Below are 16,777 nucleotides of genomic sequence, written 5' to 3' on the forward strand. Positions count from 1 at the left end.
GGTTCGGCATTTTAAACAGAAAGGACGGGTGGGTCAAGACTCAAGATCGGCGCCATCATGATTCATGAACCGGTTTACAAAAAGAGTGAAAAAAAAAAAAATCATTTTATATATTGAGGGGATTTGGTAATTTGACTTAAATTTTATAAAAATTAAATATGATTTTATGATCATTTCAAATACAATGTTTCTACTTTTTATTTTTTTTCCATTAAAAAAATAACAAGGATAAGGAAATATCAAATAAATTATATACATAAATAAATTTCATGACATATTTTAGATTAAGCTAAGAATTTTATTAATATATGTGTTTGAATGTATGAAATAAGTTAAAATACGTAACTCTTTTACGAGAAGTTAAAAAAGTAATGAATTTAATCAATAATTAATTTGAAATAAATTAAAATGATTTCAATAACCGAACATAACGTTGTGAATAAACTAAATCAAGACTTTATATGTAGGCTGACTTGAATTAGAACCCATTATTCTATACATATTCTAATAATATTATATTATTATAATATATTAATTATGTCTTCCACACCAACTTGTAAAAAGTAATTAATGTTAAATACAAATTTTGAGTGTACAGTTTGCATATTTTTTTAAAAAAGATAAGCTACTATGAAAAAATTTATTTATTTTTATATAAATTTCAGATTTTTATTATATTTAAAAAAAATTGTGCAACACTTACATACTAAGAGTACTAATAAAAGGTAATACTAGGGGTAATACTAGGGATCCCGTTAAAGCATCTTGCTGATTTTTTTTTTTCAATTTTTTTTTACTTTGTGATTAAGAAAATATTGTTTAATAATATTGAGAATTTTATTTATTTTTAAATATTTAAAAGTGTTAAAAAATAATATAAAAAAAACTTTTAAATATTTTTAAAAAATAAAAATAAAATTCACAATATTATTAAAAATATTTTTTTAATCATTACATAAAAAAATTAAAAATAAATGTGAGCGGGATAAATGAAGAGGATCCCTCTCATTTTCCACTAATAAATATAATTTTTTCACGACCATAAGAATCAGTAAATTGATGTGCTCCCGTTTTAGCTGGGTCCCGAACTGAACCGTGACACTGTCCACAAGGCGGAAGGCCAAGGTCCATTAAAGGCCCAAAAGAAAGTAGCACTTCTGATTTCTTAACAGCAAGAGTACAGACCAGCTTATTGTGAAAAAAGAATAAAGTTTTCCTACTCTCTCAGCGATTCTCTCTTCCTCTGAAAAATCAGGAGCTTGTGCAATCGAATTCCCATGGCAACCGCTATGGCAGAAGATAGTACCTTCGAGGACGACCAGCTGGCGTCCATGACCACTGACGACATCGTCCGAGCCTCTCGACTCCTTGACAACGAGATCCGCATTCTCAAGGTCTCTCCCCTCTCTATTTGCGTGTGTGTATTCTCTATTTGAACAAGTTAGGGTTTCTACGTTGAGCTGTAAAGTTTTTGTGTGAGTTTTTGTTCTGTCCATTAGAATAATTTTTTTTTTTTACTTGTAGTGCATTAGAATCTTTATGTTTCATATGACCGATTATCAAAAATGACTTTCAATTTTAATAATGCGGTGGCCTTTTGTATCAATACTGGATTTTGCATGAATTTTGGGTTCTTTTATTATTTCTTAAGAATTTTTTGTGTTTAATCATTATTCGCATTTTCTTACATCGTTGTGAGGAAAATAAGCTGCAGTGTTTGTAAGGGATAACCAGGACAGAAACCAAGAAAAAGGAAAGATAGAAACAAACTCAAGAAAATGAATCAAGAATCTTTTTTTTTTTTGATAAGTAATGAATCAAGAATCATGAAGTTCAATTCTTGAAGAAGAGTTTTCGAGGAACTCTAAACCTCCTCATGAATCATCTACAACTCAGGAAAATACTTAGATGCCATGCCTCTGCATGTACAGAGTCTTATATACAGGCTAGATATTAAACGCACCGTATTAAGCAACCCCAAAACACAGACCACAACACATTAAACGCACGCCTTACATCGGTTTACCCTTCGCCTATTTCTATGAATATAATTTCTTAATTACCTATAAAAAAAAAGTTTACCCTTCCCCATGAAACAGTGCGTAACATTAGTTCACAACACAACGTTTTATTCAACATCTAAACACCCCGTTTGACCCCGATTTATCATTCCAGCCATTAAATCCGATATTCTCAGACTTCACATAACAATCTCCACCTCCTCTTCAGAAGCCTTGTCCACAAGGCAGATCAATGAAATGCCGCACCAACACCCCCCCCCCCCCCCCCAAAAAAAATAAAAAATAAAAATTAAAAATTACAGCACCTTGCCCACAAGGTGAGGTTACAAATTTTGCAGCTTCCATAGCATCTCCCATGAACTATCTTCTACTGGTGCACCCAGCCATTTGACAACCACTTCAGTTGCTGATTGATTGGCCACTTTTTTCATCCTTCTCTCCAAAATGGCCTCTGGTTCAGGTGTTGTATAGTTTCATGATCATCAACAGGTGGCAGTGTAGGTAAAGGAAATACCTGTTCACCCAACTTCTTCTTCAAACAAGAGACATGAAATACTGGATGAATTCTTGAACTTGAGGGTAAATTCAACTTATATGCCACTGCACTAATTCTTTCAACAATCTGAAATGGCCCATAAAATCTAGGGGATAATTTCAGATTATGCCTCAAAACTACTGTTTTTTGTCGATAGGGCTGCAACCTTAGAAATACCCAATCTCCCACTGCAAAGGACCTGTCAGTCCTCTTTTTATCAACAAACATCTTCATTCTACTTTGAGCTTTTTGCAAATTCGTCCTCAAGAGTGACAAAATCTGCTCCCTTCAGTTGCTGATCAACTGCTGCATTTGTTGTAGTACCTGAAATATAAGTCAACAGCCTCGGAGGGGGATAGCCATAGAGAGCTTCAAATGGGGACATAAGAGTAGATGCATGGACAGTGGTGTTACCGATGTAAAACCTCAAACACCCCTCTAAGCATTTATTCAAAGCCTCAGTTTGGCCATCAGACTGAGGATGGTATGATGAGCTAAATGCAAGTGAAGTACCATGCATTTGGAATAACTCCCTCCAAAATGCACTAGTAAACACAAGATCTCTATTAGAAACCACTTTTTTTGGCATGCCATGTAGTCTGAAAACTTCTGAGAAGAAAACTTGGGCCACCTTAACGTCAGAATATGGATGAGAAAGAGAGAAAAAATGGGCCATCTTAGTCAACCTGTCAATAACAGAAAATACCACACTTATGCCATTGGATAAAGGTAACCCCTCAATGAAGTCCATTAAGATGTCCAGCCAAGGTGAATCAGGAATAGGTAAAGGTTGCAACAAGCGTGCTGGATAAAGGGTCTCATGCTTATTGAGTTGGCATACTTCACGTCTTCACCAAACTCTTGATATCTTTGCGCATTCCACTCCAAAAAAAAATCTCTCTTAGCCCTTTGCAAGGTTTTTTGGTACTCAACATGACCAGCTTGAGGGTTGTAATGAACACACTGCAACACTTTATTCTGAAATGGAGAATGAGGAACAATCACCAATGTTCCCTTCCTCAAGAGTAAACCATTATGTAAAACATAATGCTTTGGAGCCTTTTCCCCATTCTGCAGCTTTAAAACAATAGCTTGAATATCCTCAGACAGGGCATAACTTTACTTCAATTCATCTATCCATATTGCTGCAGGAAATGACAACAGAGCTAAAGTTGCCTCTTCCCCTTCCCATTCTCTGGACAATGCATCTACAACCTTATTATCTCTTCCCCTCTTGTATTCTATTTTGAAATTCTACCCCATTAACTTGGCAATCCACTTCTGTTGGGCTTCAATGCCTGCCCTTTGCTCTAAAAGATGCTTTAAAGCTTGCTGATCAGTCCTCACTTTAAAAGTCTGACCAACCAACTCCATTTCCCTACTGCAAATACCAATGCCAACAACTCTTTCTCATAAGTTGAGAGCATTAAAGATTTCCCTTTCAAGACTTTACTAAAGAATGCTATGGGATGGCCCTCTTGCATTAAAACAGCTTCCAAACCTCCACCCGAGGCATCGCATTCAATTACAAATTCCTTAGTAAAGTCAGGCAACTTCAAGATTGGAGGCTGAGTAACAGTTGCCTTCAATTTTTGAAATGCCATTGTAGCTTCTTCAGTCCACGAGAATGCATAATTCTTCAACAGCATTGTCAATGGGGCTGCTATGGCCCCATAATTTCTCACAAACTTTCTTGTAATAGCCTGTGAGACCCAAGATCTCAAGGACTTCAAAGTACCAGGAACAAGCCATTCTAACATTGAAACAATCTTGGAAGGATCTGCCTTGACCCCTTCACCAGAGATTATATGGCCCAAATAGTGTACTTCCTTTCCACCAAATCTGCATTTGGACATCTTTGCAAACAAACTATGCTTCTTCAAGATTGTTAGTATAGACCTCAAATGTGTCAAATGATCAGAAAATTTTTTGCTATAAACCAAATTGTCATAAAAAAATACCAAAACAAATTTTATAAGGAAAGGTTTCAATACCTCATTCATTAATCCTTGGAAAGTGGCTGGTGCATTTGTGAGGCCAAATGGCATAACCAGAAACTCATAGTGGCTCTCATGAGTTCTGAATGCTGTCTTGGGACTATCTTCTTCTCTCACTCTTATTTGATGATAACTTGATCTAAGGTCAAGCTTGGAAAAAACCTTAGCACCAAAGAGCTCATCAAGCAACTCATCAATGACAGGAATTGGGAATTTGTCTTCAATGGTTTCTTGATTCAAAGCTCTATAGTCCACACACATATGCTAGGACCCATCAGCCTTCTTAACAAGCAAGACTGGTGAAGAAAATGGGCTCTGACTTGGCCTGACCACCCCACTCTTCAATAAATCTTGTACTATCTTCTCAATTTCTGTTTTTTGATAATGAGGATATTTATAAGGCCTCATTGACACAGGATTAATACCTTCTTTCAGAATAATCTTGTGATCACAAACTCGAATAGGAGGCAGCTCAACAGGTTCTTCAAAATGTTCTTAGAATTCTTGAATCACATCTGCTACATCAGGTTGCAAAGTTTGGTCTTTCTTTCACAAACTCGAATGAAGACTTAAATTGCTTGTCTGTAGCCTCTACAACTACCTTTTCATGATTAAGGCCTTTCAACAACAATTGCCTATCTTGCAGATAAAACTGCATGGTCATATCAGTGAAGTCCCAATTTATAGGATCCAAAGTCTTCAACCATTGTACCCCCAAAACAATATCACACCCCCCAAGATTCAGTACATGGAAAGGAACCATGGACTTAGTACCTTGAGTCTTGATACACTCATCACATCTTCCTTGACTCAAGATCTTCTCACCATTTGCCACCTTCACTTAAAGGCTAGAATCTTTCTGAATCTTTAACTTGGCAGACTGCACTACCAAAGGATCCAGGAAGTTGTGAGTACTTCGTGAATCTACCAAAATCTCTACTCTGATAATGTCCCAATTTTTCCCAAAAATCTCATTGAATTATTGCTGGAAAATGCAGAAATGGCATGGATCGAAATTTCTAAACCCTCCCCACCACATTGCTTCTCTTCTGTGCACACATGAACTGTCTCAACAGTTTCTACCTTCTCAACTTCACTTTCAGCATGCTCCTCAGTTTGCAACAAATACACCTTTGGACTCTTGCAAATATGGTTAGGGTTCCATTTTTCCTCACAATGGTAACAAAGGCCCTTTTTCCTCTTCTCATCCATCTGTGAAGAAAAGACTCTCTTTACAGGGAATGTGTTCTTGTTACTTCTAACCATTTCTATCATTGGCTCTACAGAACCCCTTTCACTACTGTTTGCACCTTGCCTCCAAGATTTTCTTGAGGATAAGACATACTCTTCTTGAATTCTTGCCAACCCAAAAGCAGCACTAAGGTTGATAGGATTGAACTTTCTCACCAGCAAACGAATTTCATCCTTCAACCCACTTAAGAAACAACTCAGTTTATGCCTCTCTGAGAACCCCTTGAATCTATTAGCCAATAATTCAAACTGAGCTGTGTAAGAAGCCCCAGTTATAGTCTGCTTCAATTGATTCAATGTCTCCATTGGGTCATCATAAGATGTTGGCCCAAATCTCACTTGTAAACACTTCAAAAATCCCAATGGGTTGGCCCAAGTGGTGAAGGCCTTGGTGTTGGGGTATCACTCCCTTCAAAGTCCAAGGTTCAACCCCTCATAGGTGCAAAAAATCCTTTGGGGCCCACACCCCCTGTTGAAAAGCTAGCGATTTAACCAATTCCGTGTAGGGAAACTTTCGAGGGTGCAGTGCACGGGACCAGAGTTTACTCTGCAGGGGTGGGTCAGAAGAGCCCTACCTTGGAGAGGTTCCCTAACATTAATTTAAAAAAAAAAAAAAAAAAAAAAAAAAAAAAAAAAAAAAAAAAAAAAAAAAAAACCTTCAGAAAAGAATCCCAGCTATTAAACTGACCACCATCCAAAGCTTCCTGAAACCATACAAGGGCCTCACCCTCCATATGATAAGAAGCTAACAAAAGTCTCTGATTATAGGGAGTCTGATGAAACTCAAAATACTGGGTAGCCTTAAAGATCCACCCAGTTGAATTATTTCCTTTAAAATGAGGGAAATCCAACCTTATTCCCCTAGGCAATGCACCTCGATCCTCTTAACCACTCATAGGTTCATTGGCTGTTCTTTCAACAGAATCAGAATTTCTACTTTCTATTAAAGATCACAGCATATCAGTTAACCGATCCAACCTCATTGTTATTCCACCAATGGCCTGATGATGCTTCTCCAGTTGCTTGTGGACCCCTTCATTCTGAACCTTCATAGATGCTCTCATGCCTTCAGTCATTAGAGGATCATTCCTCTTTGATACCAACTTGTAAGGGATAACCTGGACAGAAACCAAGAAAAAGGAAAGATAGAAAGCAACTCAAGAAAATGAATCACAAATCATGAAGTTCAATTCTTGAAGAAGAGTTTTCAAGGAACTCTAAACCTCCTCATGAATCATCTACAACTCAGGAAAATACTTGCATGCCATGCCTCTGCATGTACATACTCTTATATACAGGCTAGATTTTAAATGCACTGTATTAAGCAACCCCAAAACACATACCACAACACATTAAACGCACACGCCTTACATCAGTTTACCCTTCCCCCATGAAACGCACCGTTTCATTAATTCACAACACAACGTTTTATTCAACATCTAAACACCCCGTTTAACCCCCATTTATCATTCCCGCCCAATCCATTATTCTCAAACTTCTTTCAGACTTCACTTAACAGTTTTCTATTTACATATGCGATCCTTTCAGGTTTTTAATCTATTTATTTTTTTATATTTCATGCCTTATTATTGATTGCAAATTTATAGTTTTTTTAATTGGAAAAAATGACGTACATTTTGGAGTTGTAAATTTATAGTTTTTTTAATTGGAAAAAATGACGTGCGTGGTTTTCTTGTGTGAATAAAGGAGGAGTTGCAAAGAACAAATTTGGAGTTGGATTCGTACAAGGAGAAGATAAAGGAGAATCAGGAGAAGATTAAGCTCAATAAGCAATTGCCCTACTTGGTCGGCAACATTGTCGAGGTAAATAATCAGACTTTCTTGTACCTATGTGGAGTGCTTTTTACTGTCTCTATGTTTTGAGCGTGAAGAGTATATTCTATTACATATGATGGTACTAATATTTAGTATCATAAATATAAAGTATAGGAGTATAGCATAGTGAATTAGAGTATAGGATTAATACTTGTCCTTTAAGTACTGGGGATAAGGATTTTTTCTTCCTTTTATATTTAATTTCAAAGTGGGTGTTTATCTTCCCAAATATTACTAAGAGAAGGAGAAGGGTGATCCCATCTTTTTTTGATGCATACAAAAATAAATTAGAGTAATCATGCAATCTGGTTTGAGTCATAAAAAAGGCTACACAGATTCAAGGAAATCTGAGGGAGGGTTTTGAGAAAAAGGAAACAAAGGAATACATAGAAGATATTCCTGTAGACTTAGAGGCTTTCCAAACACCCTTAATATGCACAGATGGAAGAATTTATTTTGATTGTGAAGATGGTATGAGTTCAAAGTATTTACTCATATATATTTGAGTAAAATAAATTTTACTAATACGAATATAGGCATAGCCCAAACAAATTTTGGCAACAGTGTTCCATCAGAAACTCTATTAAGGCAACAAATAGTGCCCCACTGTCATGGGCCACCAGTGCATCTCTTTTGAGCTTGTAAAACCATATGTGGAGTCTCACTTCCTGGTTATCAATAGAACGACGTATATCTAACCTCATTCTGAATCTTCTTGTTAAATATCATAGTGTACACTAACAGCTCCTCAAATCAGAACCTTTAAGGTTTATCCAGCAGTTATGGTGGAATAAATTTATCCCTTAACATGAAATTTCATTTGATTTGGTTACCCCATGCCTAATTTGCGAGGGTGCTGACATAGGCTACCTAGTGGGGACTGGGTGTTTGGACTAATTATAGTTATTTGATCTTATACTGGCCTCTAATTGCAATTTTCTATGTTTCAGATTTTGGAAATGAACCCAGAAGATGAAGCTGAGGAAGATGGTGCAAATATCGATCTTGACTCACAAAGGAAGGGAAAATGTGTTGTGCTGAAAACATCTACGCGTCAGGTGAGCCAGCATATTGCTATATGTTCTTGTTCTTTCCTTTTACCAGTGGAGTTGGTGGGAGTTTTGCACCTTTATATTTTTCTCTTGCACCTTAATATTTTTTTTTTCTTGCACCTTAATGTTACTTGAGCTTTTTATTTATTTTGGGGCGTGCGGAATGCCATGCCAACAGTCTTTCCATGCATGGAATAATTTGGCCAAAAATCTTAAATTACCAGCAGTCCATGTAAACGTTATTATATTTTTCATCTCTTCTTTTTAGATTAGGCATTAATTTTTAGGAAAATGATATATGCCCCATGGTTTTGCCCCCTCATTTTGATTGCTAATATATTTAATTTGTTTTTTTTTTTAAATTGCTTAATGGTCAAGGAAGTGACTATTAATGTATTGACGTATTTTATTTTTATTTTTTTAAAATATTTAAAGATGTTTAAAAAATGTGGAAAAGAAAAAGGAAAAAAATCAAAAAGTGCAATTTGCACTAGGGGGCACTAGAGTAGCTGGGTCCAAATATTTATGATATAATTATAAAGCCTTAAATTCAGGTGCCATTTACTTTCCAAAAAATATGCATCACATCCATGGGGTTGAGACTTTTTTTTTTACCATGTTGAATTCTGTGTCGTTACACTTGCTGATACTGGTAGTAATGGGACATTTTGCACCTATAATGTATATTTTCATGAAGTTATATCATGGATCTTCCTCTAGCTGACTTGTATTTCCAATGTTTTTACGCTTCAAGATCACTGAGGTTAAAAACCTGGTGGTGTGATTGAGAGCAATCGGTAGCCTACATGCAATAGTTATGTCTATCAACTAGTTGGATTGAAGGTTTAAGATAGTAAGTTTAATTTATTGGTTGATGAAATTTTATATTCTTCACTCTTTGGGGACTTTATGTTGGGTCAAATGCCATCATCTCCAATTTAAAAACCAGTTGCTGTTATAAAAAATAATTAACTTCATGATTTTCTTTCGAACTTTATGTCATTGGGCGAATGCTCTTGTATTGAATGGGAATAATCTTCATGATTTTCTTTTAGCTTTTTCTAGCTCCTAGCACCTAGCTTGTATTTAGTTGTTTCTGCTTGTATACGTCTTGTCTACTTGGCCTATGCCTATTTACTTGTCTTAATAAAACTTCTTATTACTTATAAAAAATAAAAAATAATTAATTCCCCTAAAAACAGAATTGATGCAGCCCATCCTTTTTTTCCCTAATTCATAGTTTTGCTATTAATGTACTTATCAAAAAAAAAAATAGTTTTGCTATTAATGTATTTCATTCTATTCATGTGTAAAACTGCTCTCTGTTGATTTACACATACCATTAAACAGTAATCTGTATTCAACTTGACTGCAGACTATATTTCTTCCTGTTGTTGGGCTTGTTGACCCTGATAAGTTAAAGCCTGGTGATCTGGTTGGAGTGAACAAAGATAGTTACTTGATCTTGGATACGCTGCCATCCGAGTATGATTCTCGAGTAAAGGCTATGGAGGTTGATGAAAAACCAACGGAAGACTACAATGACATTGGAGGTCTGGAGAAACAGGTAAGTTTCTGACTGTCAGCATGGTCCCTAGGAGAATTTCTTTTTGTTTATTGTGCTATCCAGGGGCGGAATGATGTTGTCCCCCCTCCCCCCCCCCCCCCCCCCCCCCAACCCAAAACCCCCATCCCAACTCCCCAAAAAAATTAACATTTTCGTAGTTGTCTTTTAAAGGAAGCGACCCCATATTTTATATGAAGCACATTCCTTTCACATTGCTATCTTCTAGTAGCTTTTCTTTTACAAAACTTTTTATTGTACAACATATAAGTACCATTTCAACCAAGTAGCAATTGGATACTCCTTGTGATGCTTCAATTTACCAACTTATCAAAAAAAAAAAATGATGCTTCAATTTACTAATTGTTTTCATTTATATATTGTTGATTTTATTGGCTGCATTCCATGTCCACAAATAGGGATACGTTGGGCCTTTGGGGGGCCATGGCCTCACCAAAAAATTTTAAAACCATTAGAGGAGTTATATTTTATGTGAGTTGGCCCCCAAAGTGGATATTTTATATGACATGTTTAGTGCAAACATGTACATTAGTGTGAAACAAACATTATGCATAGTATAAAAAAGAAATCCAAGCACTACACAAACTTCTCTCTAACCAAACAGTATGTTTTCTCTTCTTTATCATTTTAATTAGAGTTTGCCAATGTTAGATTTAGCCAACGGTTTTGATTCCAACAATGCTACAAAACAAGCCTTAAGACTTACTAAGGCAAATTAGAAATTTTGTATTTGAGAAAATTCTTTTCTAAGATGATGTTAGAAACACAACTTTTGTATACAATTATGTCTTATGACTTACTATGAAATTAAATTTAAGACTTTTATGTTTTGTTTTTTTTTTTAACGTAAACCTGCATACACACATATAGAGAGAGTACAAAAAGTGTACCGATAAAAAAAAGTATAAAAATGTCCGCGCGCACATGTGTGTATGTGCCTCTGTTCTTGTGTACTTATGTAGATTGCCCCCCACCCCCAACAACAGAAAAATCCTAGTTCCACCTTCCACCTTATGTCCCATTCCCATCTGTATATTCCTTGCAGTTCAATTTGGTTATTTTTGCAACAGATCCAGGAATTGGTTGAAGCTATTGTTTTGCCCATGACACATAAGGAGCGATTTCAGAAACTAGGAGTTCGTCCTCCCAAGGGAGTGCTCTTGTATGGACCTCCTGGGACTGGGAAGACTTTAATGGCTCGTGCTTGTGCAGCTCAAACAAATGCCACTTTTCTGAAGTTGGCAGGCCCACAACTAGTGCAGGTAGGAGACACTTTACCATATCATCTATTTCTTCATTCTTATGACTTATCACTGATTGTTAATTTTGTTGGAGGTCTTTGATTTACTCCTATAAGATTTCTATTGCTGCAGTTTCTGGCCGATGTTTTATTATGATGCATATTTGCTTACTCCTGATCTTTTTCTCCTTATAGAGATCATATTTTTGTCATCATTTTTAGTGCATCTGAGGTCCTGTTCTTATTCAGATAGCACTTGAACTCTATCATCCAGGATGATATGTTCAACTATTGTGTATCACACCATTGTTATATAACTGAAACGTGTTGACAATGTTTGCAATCAGTATCTTCTTTATTGGTCTCACATGAAGTAACTGAACTTGGTTTGTATGAAGATGTTCATTGGGGATGGAGCAAAACTTGTTCGTGATGCCTTTCAGCTTGCAAAAGAGAAGTCTCCCTGCATCATTTTTATAGATGAAATTGATGCCATTGGCACTAAACGCTTTGATAGGTATGCTGGCATTGTTTCTTAAGATGTATGTCTGCTCGATATTTTTTTTCATAAACTTTTAACATTCTTGGACCGTGGTTTGGGGTTGGATATTTATCAACAATTTTTGTGATTAAAATGTAATTTGGATTTGACTGCAGTGAAGTAAGTGGAGATAGGGAGGTGCAGCGGACGATGTTAGAACTGCTCAATCAGCTCGATGGCTTTAGTAGCGATGACCGGATTAAGGTTTCTCTATGCTTCTTTTTTTTTTTTTTCCTTTCTTTCAGAGATATACATAGTTTCATTACCTGGTTCCCTTTGAATTTGTAAGTAATAAAATCGGTTGGACATGCTTTTGGGTTCCTGAATTTTATGGGATGAAGTTTATTGTTCTATAAATATTGCAATCCGTGGAACTCGGTCACAGACTAAAATGATATTTAATTTTATTGCATCAAATGATAATTAACAGAAACATATCCCTTAAATGTAATTGTACGTCTATTTTAGACCATTAGTTGACCAATTTCAAATGTAACTTTTAGGTGATAGCTGCGACAAATCGTGCTGATATCTTGGATCCTGCTCTTATGCGTTCTGGTCGATTGGATCGTAAAATTGAGTTTCCACATCCTACTGAAGAAGCAAGAGCTCGTATCTTGCAGGTGAGTTTTCCAGGAATTCTTTATTTGACCATTCTGTGCAGTTAGCCAATGCTCTGTGCAGGATTCTCATTGAATCTCTTTCTTTGATTTATTAGATTCATTCAAGAAAGATGAATGTTCATCCTGATGTAAATTTTGAAGAACTGGCTCGGTCTACTGATGATTTCAATGGGGCACAACTAAAAGCTGTTTGTGTAGAGGCAGGCATGTTAGCCCTTCGACGTGATGCAACTGAGGTGTGCACTTTCCTTATTTTTGCAATTTGTTGCACGTTTGACAAATTTACATTAGATCCACCAATTATGGGAAAGCTCATTGAGATTACTTAGCCTCTTTTTAAAGAGGGTTGGTTAACTTGGTTTTGGGGGGCATTTCTGAACCCGCTTGGGGGTGAAGTTCTTTAACGAGACCACCATCTTCATGGACCAATTCTCATGCAATATTTTTTCTTTGAGTAGTGCTACTCATCATCCCAATTTTCATCATAATATGATGATGAATAGATTTTTTTTTTTTTTTTTTCCATTTTTGGCTGCAATTTTAATTGGGTATTAATTAGAGTGATGATATTGTTCAATTTCAGGTGAACCATGAAGACTTCAATGAAGGTATCATACAGGTTCAGGCAAAGAAGAAATCAAGCTTGAATTACTATGCATAAACTGGAAACTGGGATTATTCGTTTCATGTTTAAAAGTTTACATCAAGCAAATTCTACACACCAGAACGATTTAGAATTTCAGCTAGGCCAAGAAGAAAGCAAAGGTTGTAGTTAGGCACTTTGAAATATGTAATTGGCTGACTGCAGATTTGAAGTCTGTTTTGGGGACAAATGATTCGTGTTTTAACATGCGAGGGAATTGGAGAGACTGCACCTATCATTTAGCCAACGTTTCCATTGGAATCCAATCAGGGTTGGGAATAAAACAGCCATGCGGGTGAAGCTCAGTTGGAGATTTGGTGCTTTCACAAACATGATCCCTCGTGGCTCCTGCTTACGCTGAATGTCTAAGATCTTCCTAATTATTTTATAATACACAAAGGCCATAAAAGGGGATCAAGCTGGATAAAATTGCATTTTGTTCAGCTGTGAGTGCCACATCACATTCTTAAAGCTCTCGTATTGTCACCCAGTATTCCTTAGTGAACATGTGAACAAAAATGTGTAGATTATGCAAGTCTCTGCCTTCTCTTGGACATCAGAGAAAACAACACCAGTATCAATGTCTCATGTCTGATCAACCATGATCCCTCCCCCACACGCTAGGAAAAAAGAAATCTATATCAGCATTCTTAAAGGACCATACCCCTCTGGAGTACAAACTCCTGTTCCGGAAACCCAACCGACTGAAATTAGTGGCTAGAAAAAGCACCATATGTGAACACCAAATCTACACACCGGTCATTTAGCAATTTGCAGAACACACATTTTATATATTATTCCCCAAATGGGGTATGTATATAAATCCTTTCAATGTCGCCAGAAAAAAAAAAAAAAAAAAAGGGCACATAATAATAGAACAAGACTTGAAAACCAAAACTATTAGAACACATTATACCTTCAGACTCTACCGGAACAAAAGGAAAAGGGGAAAGAAAATACTAAATAACTCAGAGCGAAAACTACAGAGAACATCACCATCCCAAAGCTTGTTTTGGTAAGGCAGTGTTTAACACTTGACTTCCTTCAATCCATAAGCAAAGTAGATAAAGGTCGGATCAGTGGCACCTTCCTTGTAGTATGCGAAAACCAAACTGCCATCATCATGCATGCTTTCCCCCACAAAACTGCCACAGATATGAGTCAATGAATCAATACAGTTTTCCCAAAAAGATAAAAATAAAAATAAAAGATAAATTGTGGAGAAGAGCAGGGAGCACATACAACTGGAGGTCACTGAGCTTTGAAAGGAGGAACTTAGTCGCTGCCTCAATGTGTTTCTTAAACAAGTCTTGCCGCTCAGGCTCCAATTTGCCTGTCAGATTCTTGATGTACCTCTTCATGTATGTGACAAACTGCTTCTTGTCATAGGAAGGTTGCTCCTGAAAATAGCATAAAGCCACGTGTTTGAAATCCGGAGTATGAACATCAATAACATCATAGCTAGTATAAGCACTCAGCTCTCTCACCTGAAGCCTAAAGGTATCAACAATGTCAACAACCTTGACAACTTGGTCATCGACTCCTTCATCCTCACCTCCACCTTCTGCAGAAGGGTTAGCCCCGATGTCTACATCGACGGCTCCTTGAACAACCCACTTTTAGATCAAAAATACTAATATTAACCAACGACTATGGAATAAAAAAGCTATATAAAAAGTAAAAAAATACAAAATAAAAAGAAGAAGAAGAGTTTGAACCTTTCCTTCCACCTCCCACAGCATCCCATTCTCAATTTCCTTGTAAGGGAACGAATCCGAGAGAAGTTCATCGCCTGAAATTTCATCACAAAATATCAGTTTGTCAGAAAAAAACGCTATTATAGTTCAAAAATAATTTCCACCCGTAATAAAGAAGTCCAGATGTGTTTCAACAGTATAACCAAAGAGGAATCTTTTACTCACAAAGGCGTCATAAGAAATTACTAGCACAAGAATATTAACGAGATAGGAACATTAGCAACCATATTAAAAGAAACTATAGCCATATATACTTCACTATGCACAACACACCCACACTCACACACATCAACCCACGCACGCACGCGCAAATAAATATACATATACAAATACATACATACATACATATATATATATATATATATATATATCACAATGTGCACAGTAGTATGCGAAACCACCAATTCATTTATTACGGGTACCTGAAACCAAAAGGTATTCATAAGTGAAAAGCCAATCCGAGTAAATTATAAGAAAAAAAGAACCCCAAAATACTTGGAACTTTTTTTTTTTTTTATAAGAACCCCAAAATACTTGAACTCAATGTTCTGGTTAGTCAGAAGTTTAAATTATAATTTAGAAGCTCAAGTAAACTAATTCAACCTAATATACTCGTTTAAATGCACAGAATCCTCTCCAGAATATTAAAATGATATACCAAAAATACAGTAATAAGGAAAAAAAAAATTAAAGATTGCAATTTGTGCCTTTCCAATTGGTTTCTTAACATCTACACAGAGCATTAATTAATGTATAAGAAAACACCAGCTTTCTCACTCACGATTTAACAACCTAAAACCCAGAATGAGAAAATTACGCAAATCTTTTTGATCCGATTGGTGGAATCTTCAAATCCACCCCCACCTCCCCCACCTCTCTCTTTCCAACACAAAAATAAGGAATAAACCAGCTTACACACAGAAAATTTCAGCTTTTCACGCTTAAAGAGAAACGATCATGCTTTTCAATTCTCTCCGTTCAATAAAACCGAAAACTTTTTCGACCAAAGCAGCAGACAAGATTAAAATATCGTAGGCAACAATTTTAACTCGGAAAACTGTAGTTAGAGACGTATGAAACCCTACAAACTATTCGAAACAAAGAAGATTATAATTAAAGATATTATATTAATGAAATTTTCTCTAAAGAAAAGACGGATAGAGAAAAAAATAAAATTGACCTGAGAGAAGATCCTGGTAAACTAGCATGATTGCAGATTTTCTTTTCTACGGAATTGAATATGGAAACTTGATCAAAATTGAAAAGGAAGCAGAGAAGGCAAAAGAGTGAAAGCGTGAGAGCGCGAGGGAGTTTCGGAAGCTCAGCGGCGGTGAATTATTTATAAACAACAGGGTCGATGAAACGGAAGGAGCGTTTAAAATTACCAAATTAGGTCCGAGGAAGGTTTTTTGATTCAATTCCAATTGTGTCTCTGCGTGCCTAAGATGGAACAGGATTCTAATTCCTCGGAGCTTCCTTCCTCCCCACCCAGACAACCACCGTAGAGACGTGGAGGGTGTTGTTTATTCTTTATTAAATTATTTAGAGGAATGTTATATGCAGTCGTAAAGTGTATAAATACTGCATAATTACTTTAAAAAAATGGAATTCATTATTAAAAAGTTAGTTTTTTTCATGTGGATCCTGTATTAATTCATTTTTTTTAATATAGACTATACGGAGCTTGCACAACCAC

General features: G+C 36.2%; 2 protein-coding genes across 3 annotated transcripts; one reads left to right on the forward strand and one right to left on the reverse strand.

Annotated features, from left to right (window-relative positions):
* The first annotated feature begins 1,177 nt into the window (after positions 1-1,177).
* Positions 1,178-13,514, forward strand: LOC122318495 (26S proteasome regulatory subunit 6A homolog). The gene is made up of 10 exons (XM_043135901.1): positions 1,178-1,394; positions 7,512-7,628; positions 8,591-8,698; positions 10,068-10,259; positions 11,348-11,539; positions 11,916-12,034; positions 12,175-12,262; positions 12,562-12,681; positions 12,777-12,917; positions 13,265-13,514. The coding sequence occupies exons 1-10, from the start codon at positions 1,278-1,280 to the stop codon at positions 13,340-13,342; spliced, it is 1,272 nt and encodes a 423-aa protein (XP_042991835.1). The 5' UTR covers positions 1,178-1,277; the 3' UTR covers positions 13,343-13,514.
* Positions 13,515-14,086: 572 nt separating this feature from the next.
* On the reverse strand, positions 14,087-16,598 carry LOC122318496 (translationally-controlled tumor protein homolog). 2 transcript variants are annotated; one of them, XM_043135903.1, is made up of 6 exons: positions 16,467-16,598; positions 16,262-16,329; positions 15,043-15,116; positions 14,812-14,940; positions 14,567-14,724; positions 14,087-14,469 (listed from the first exon to the last, which is right to left on the reverse strand). In XM_043135903.1, exons 2-6 carry the CDS (start codon positions 16,287-16,289, stop codon positions 14,352-14,354), a joined length of 507 nt encoding a protein of 168 aa, XP_042991837.1. In that variant the 5' UTR covers positions 16,290-16,329; positions 16,467-16,598; the 3' UTR covers positions 14,087-14,351. The 2 variants fall into 2 exon arrangements, with proteins under 2 accessions (XP_042991837.1, XP_042991836.1); XM_043135902.1 differs by lacking the exon at positions 16,467-16,598 and having other exon boundaries at positions 16,262-16,440.
* Between the last annotated feature and the right edge of the window lie 179 nt (positions 16,599-16,777).

This window comes from Carya illinoinensis, chromosome 8 (genome assembly GCF_018687715.1).
Source record: "Carya illinoinensis cultivar Pawnee chromosome 8, C.illinoinensisPawnee_v1, whole genome shotgun sequence".
NCBI classification, from domain to species: Eukaryota; Viridiplantae; Streptophyta; class Magnoliopsida; order Fagales; family Juglandaceae; genus Carya; species Carya illinoinensis.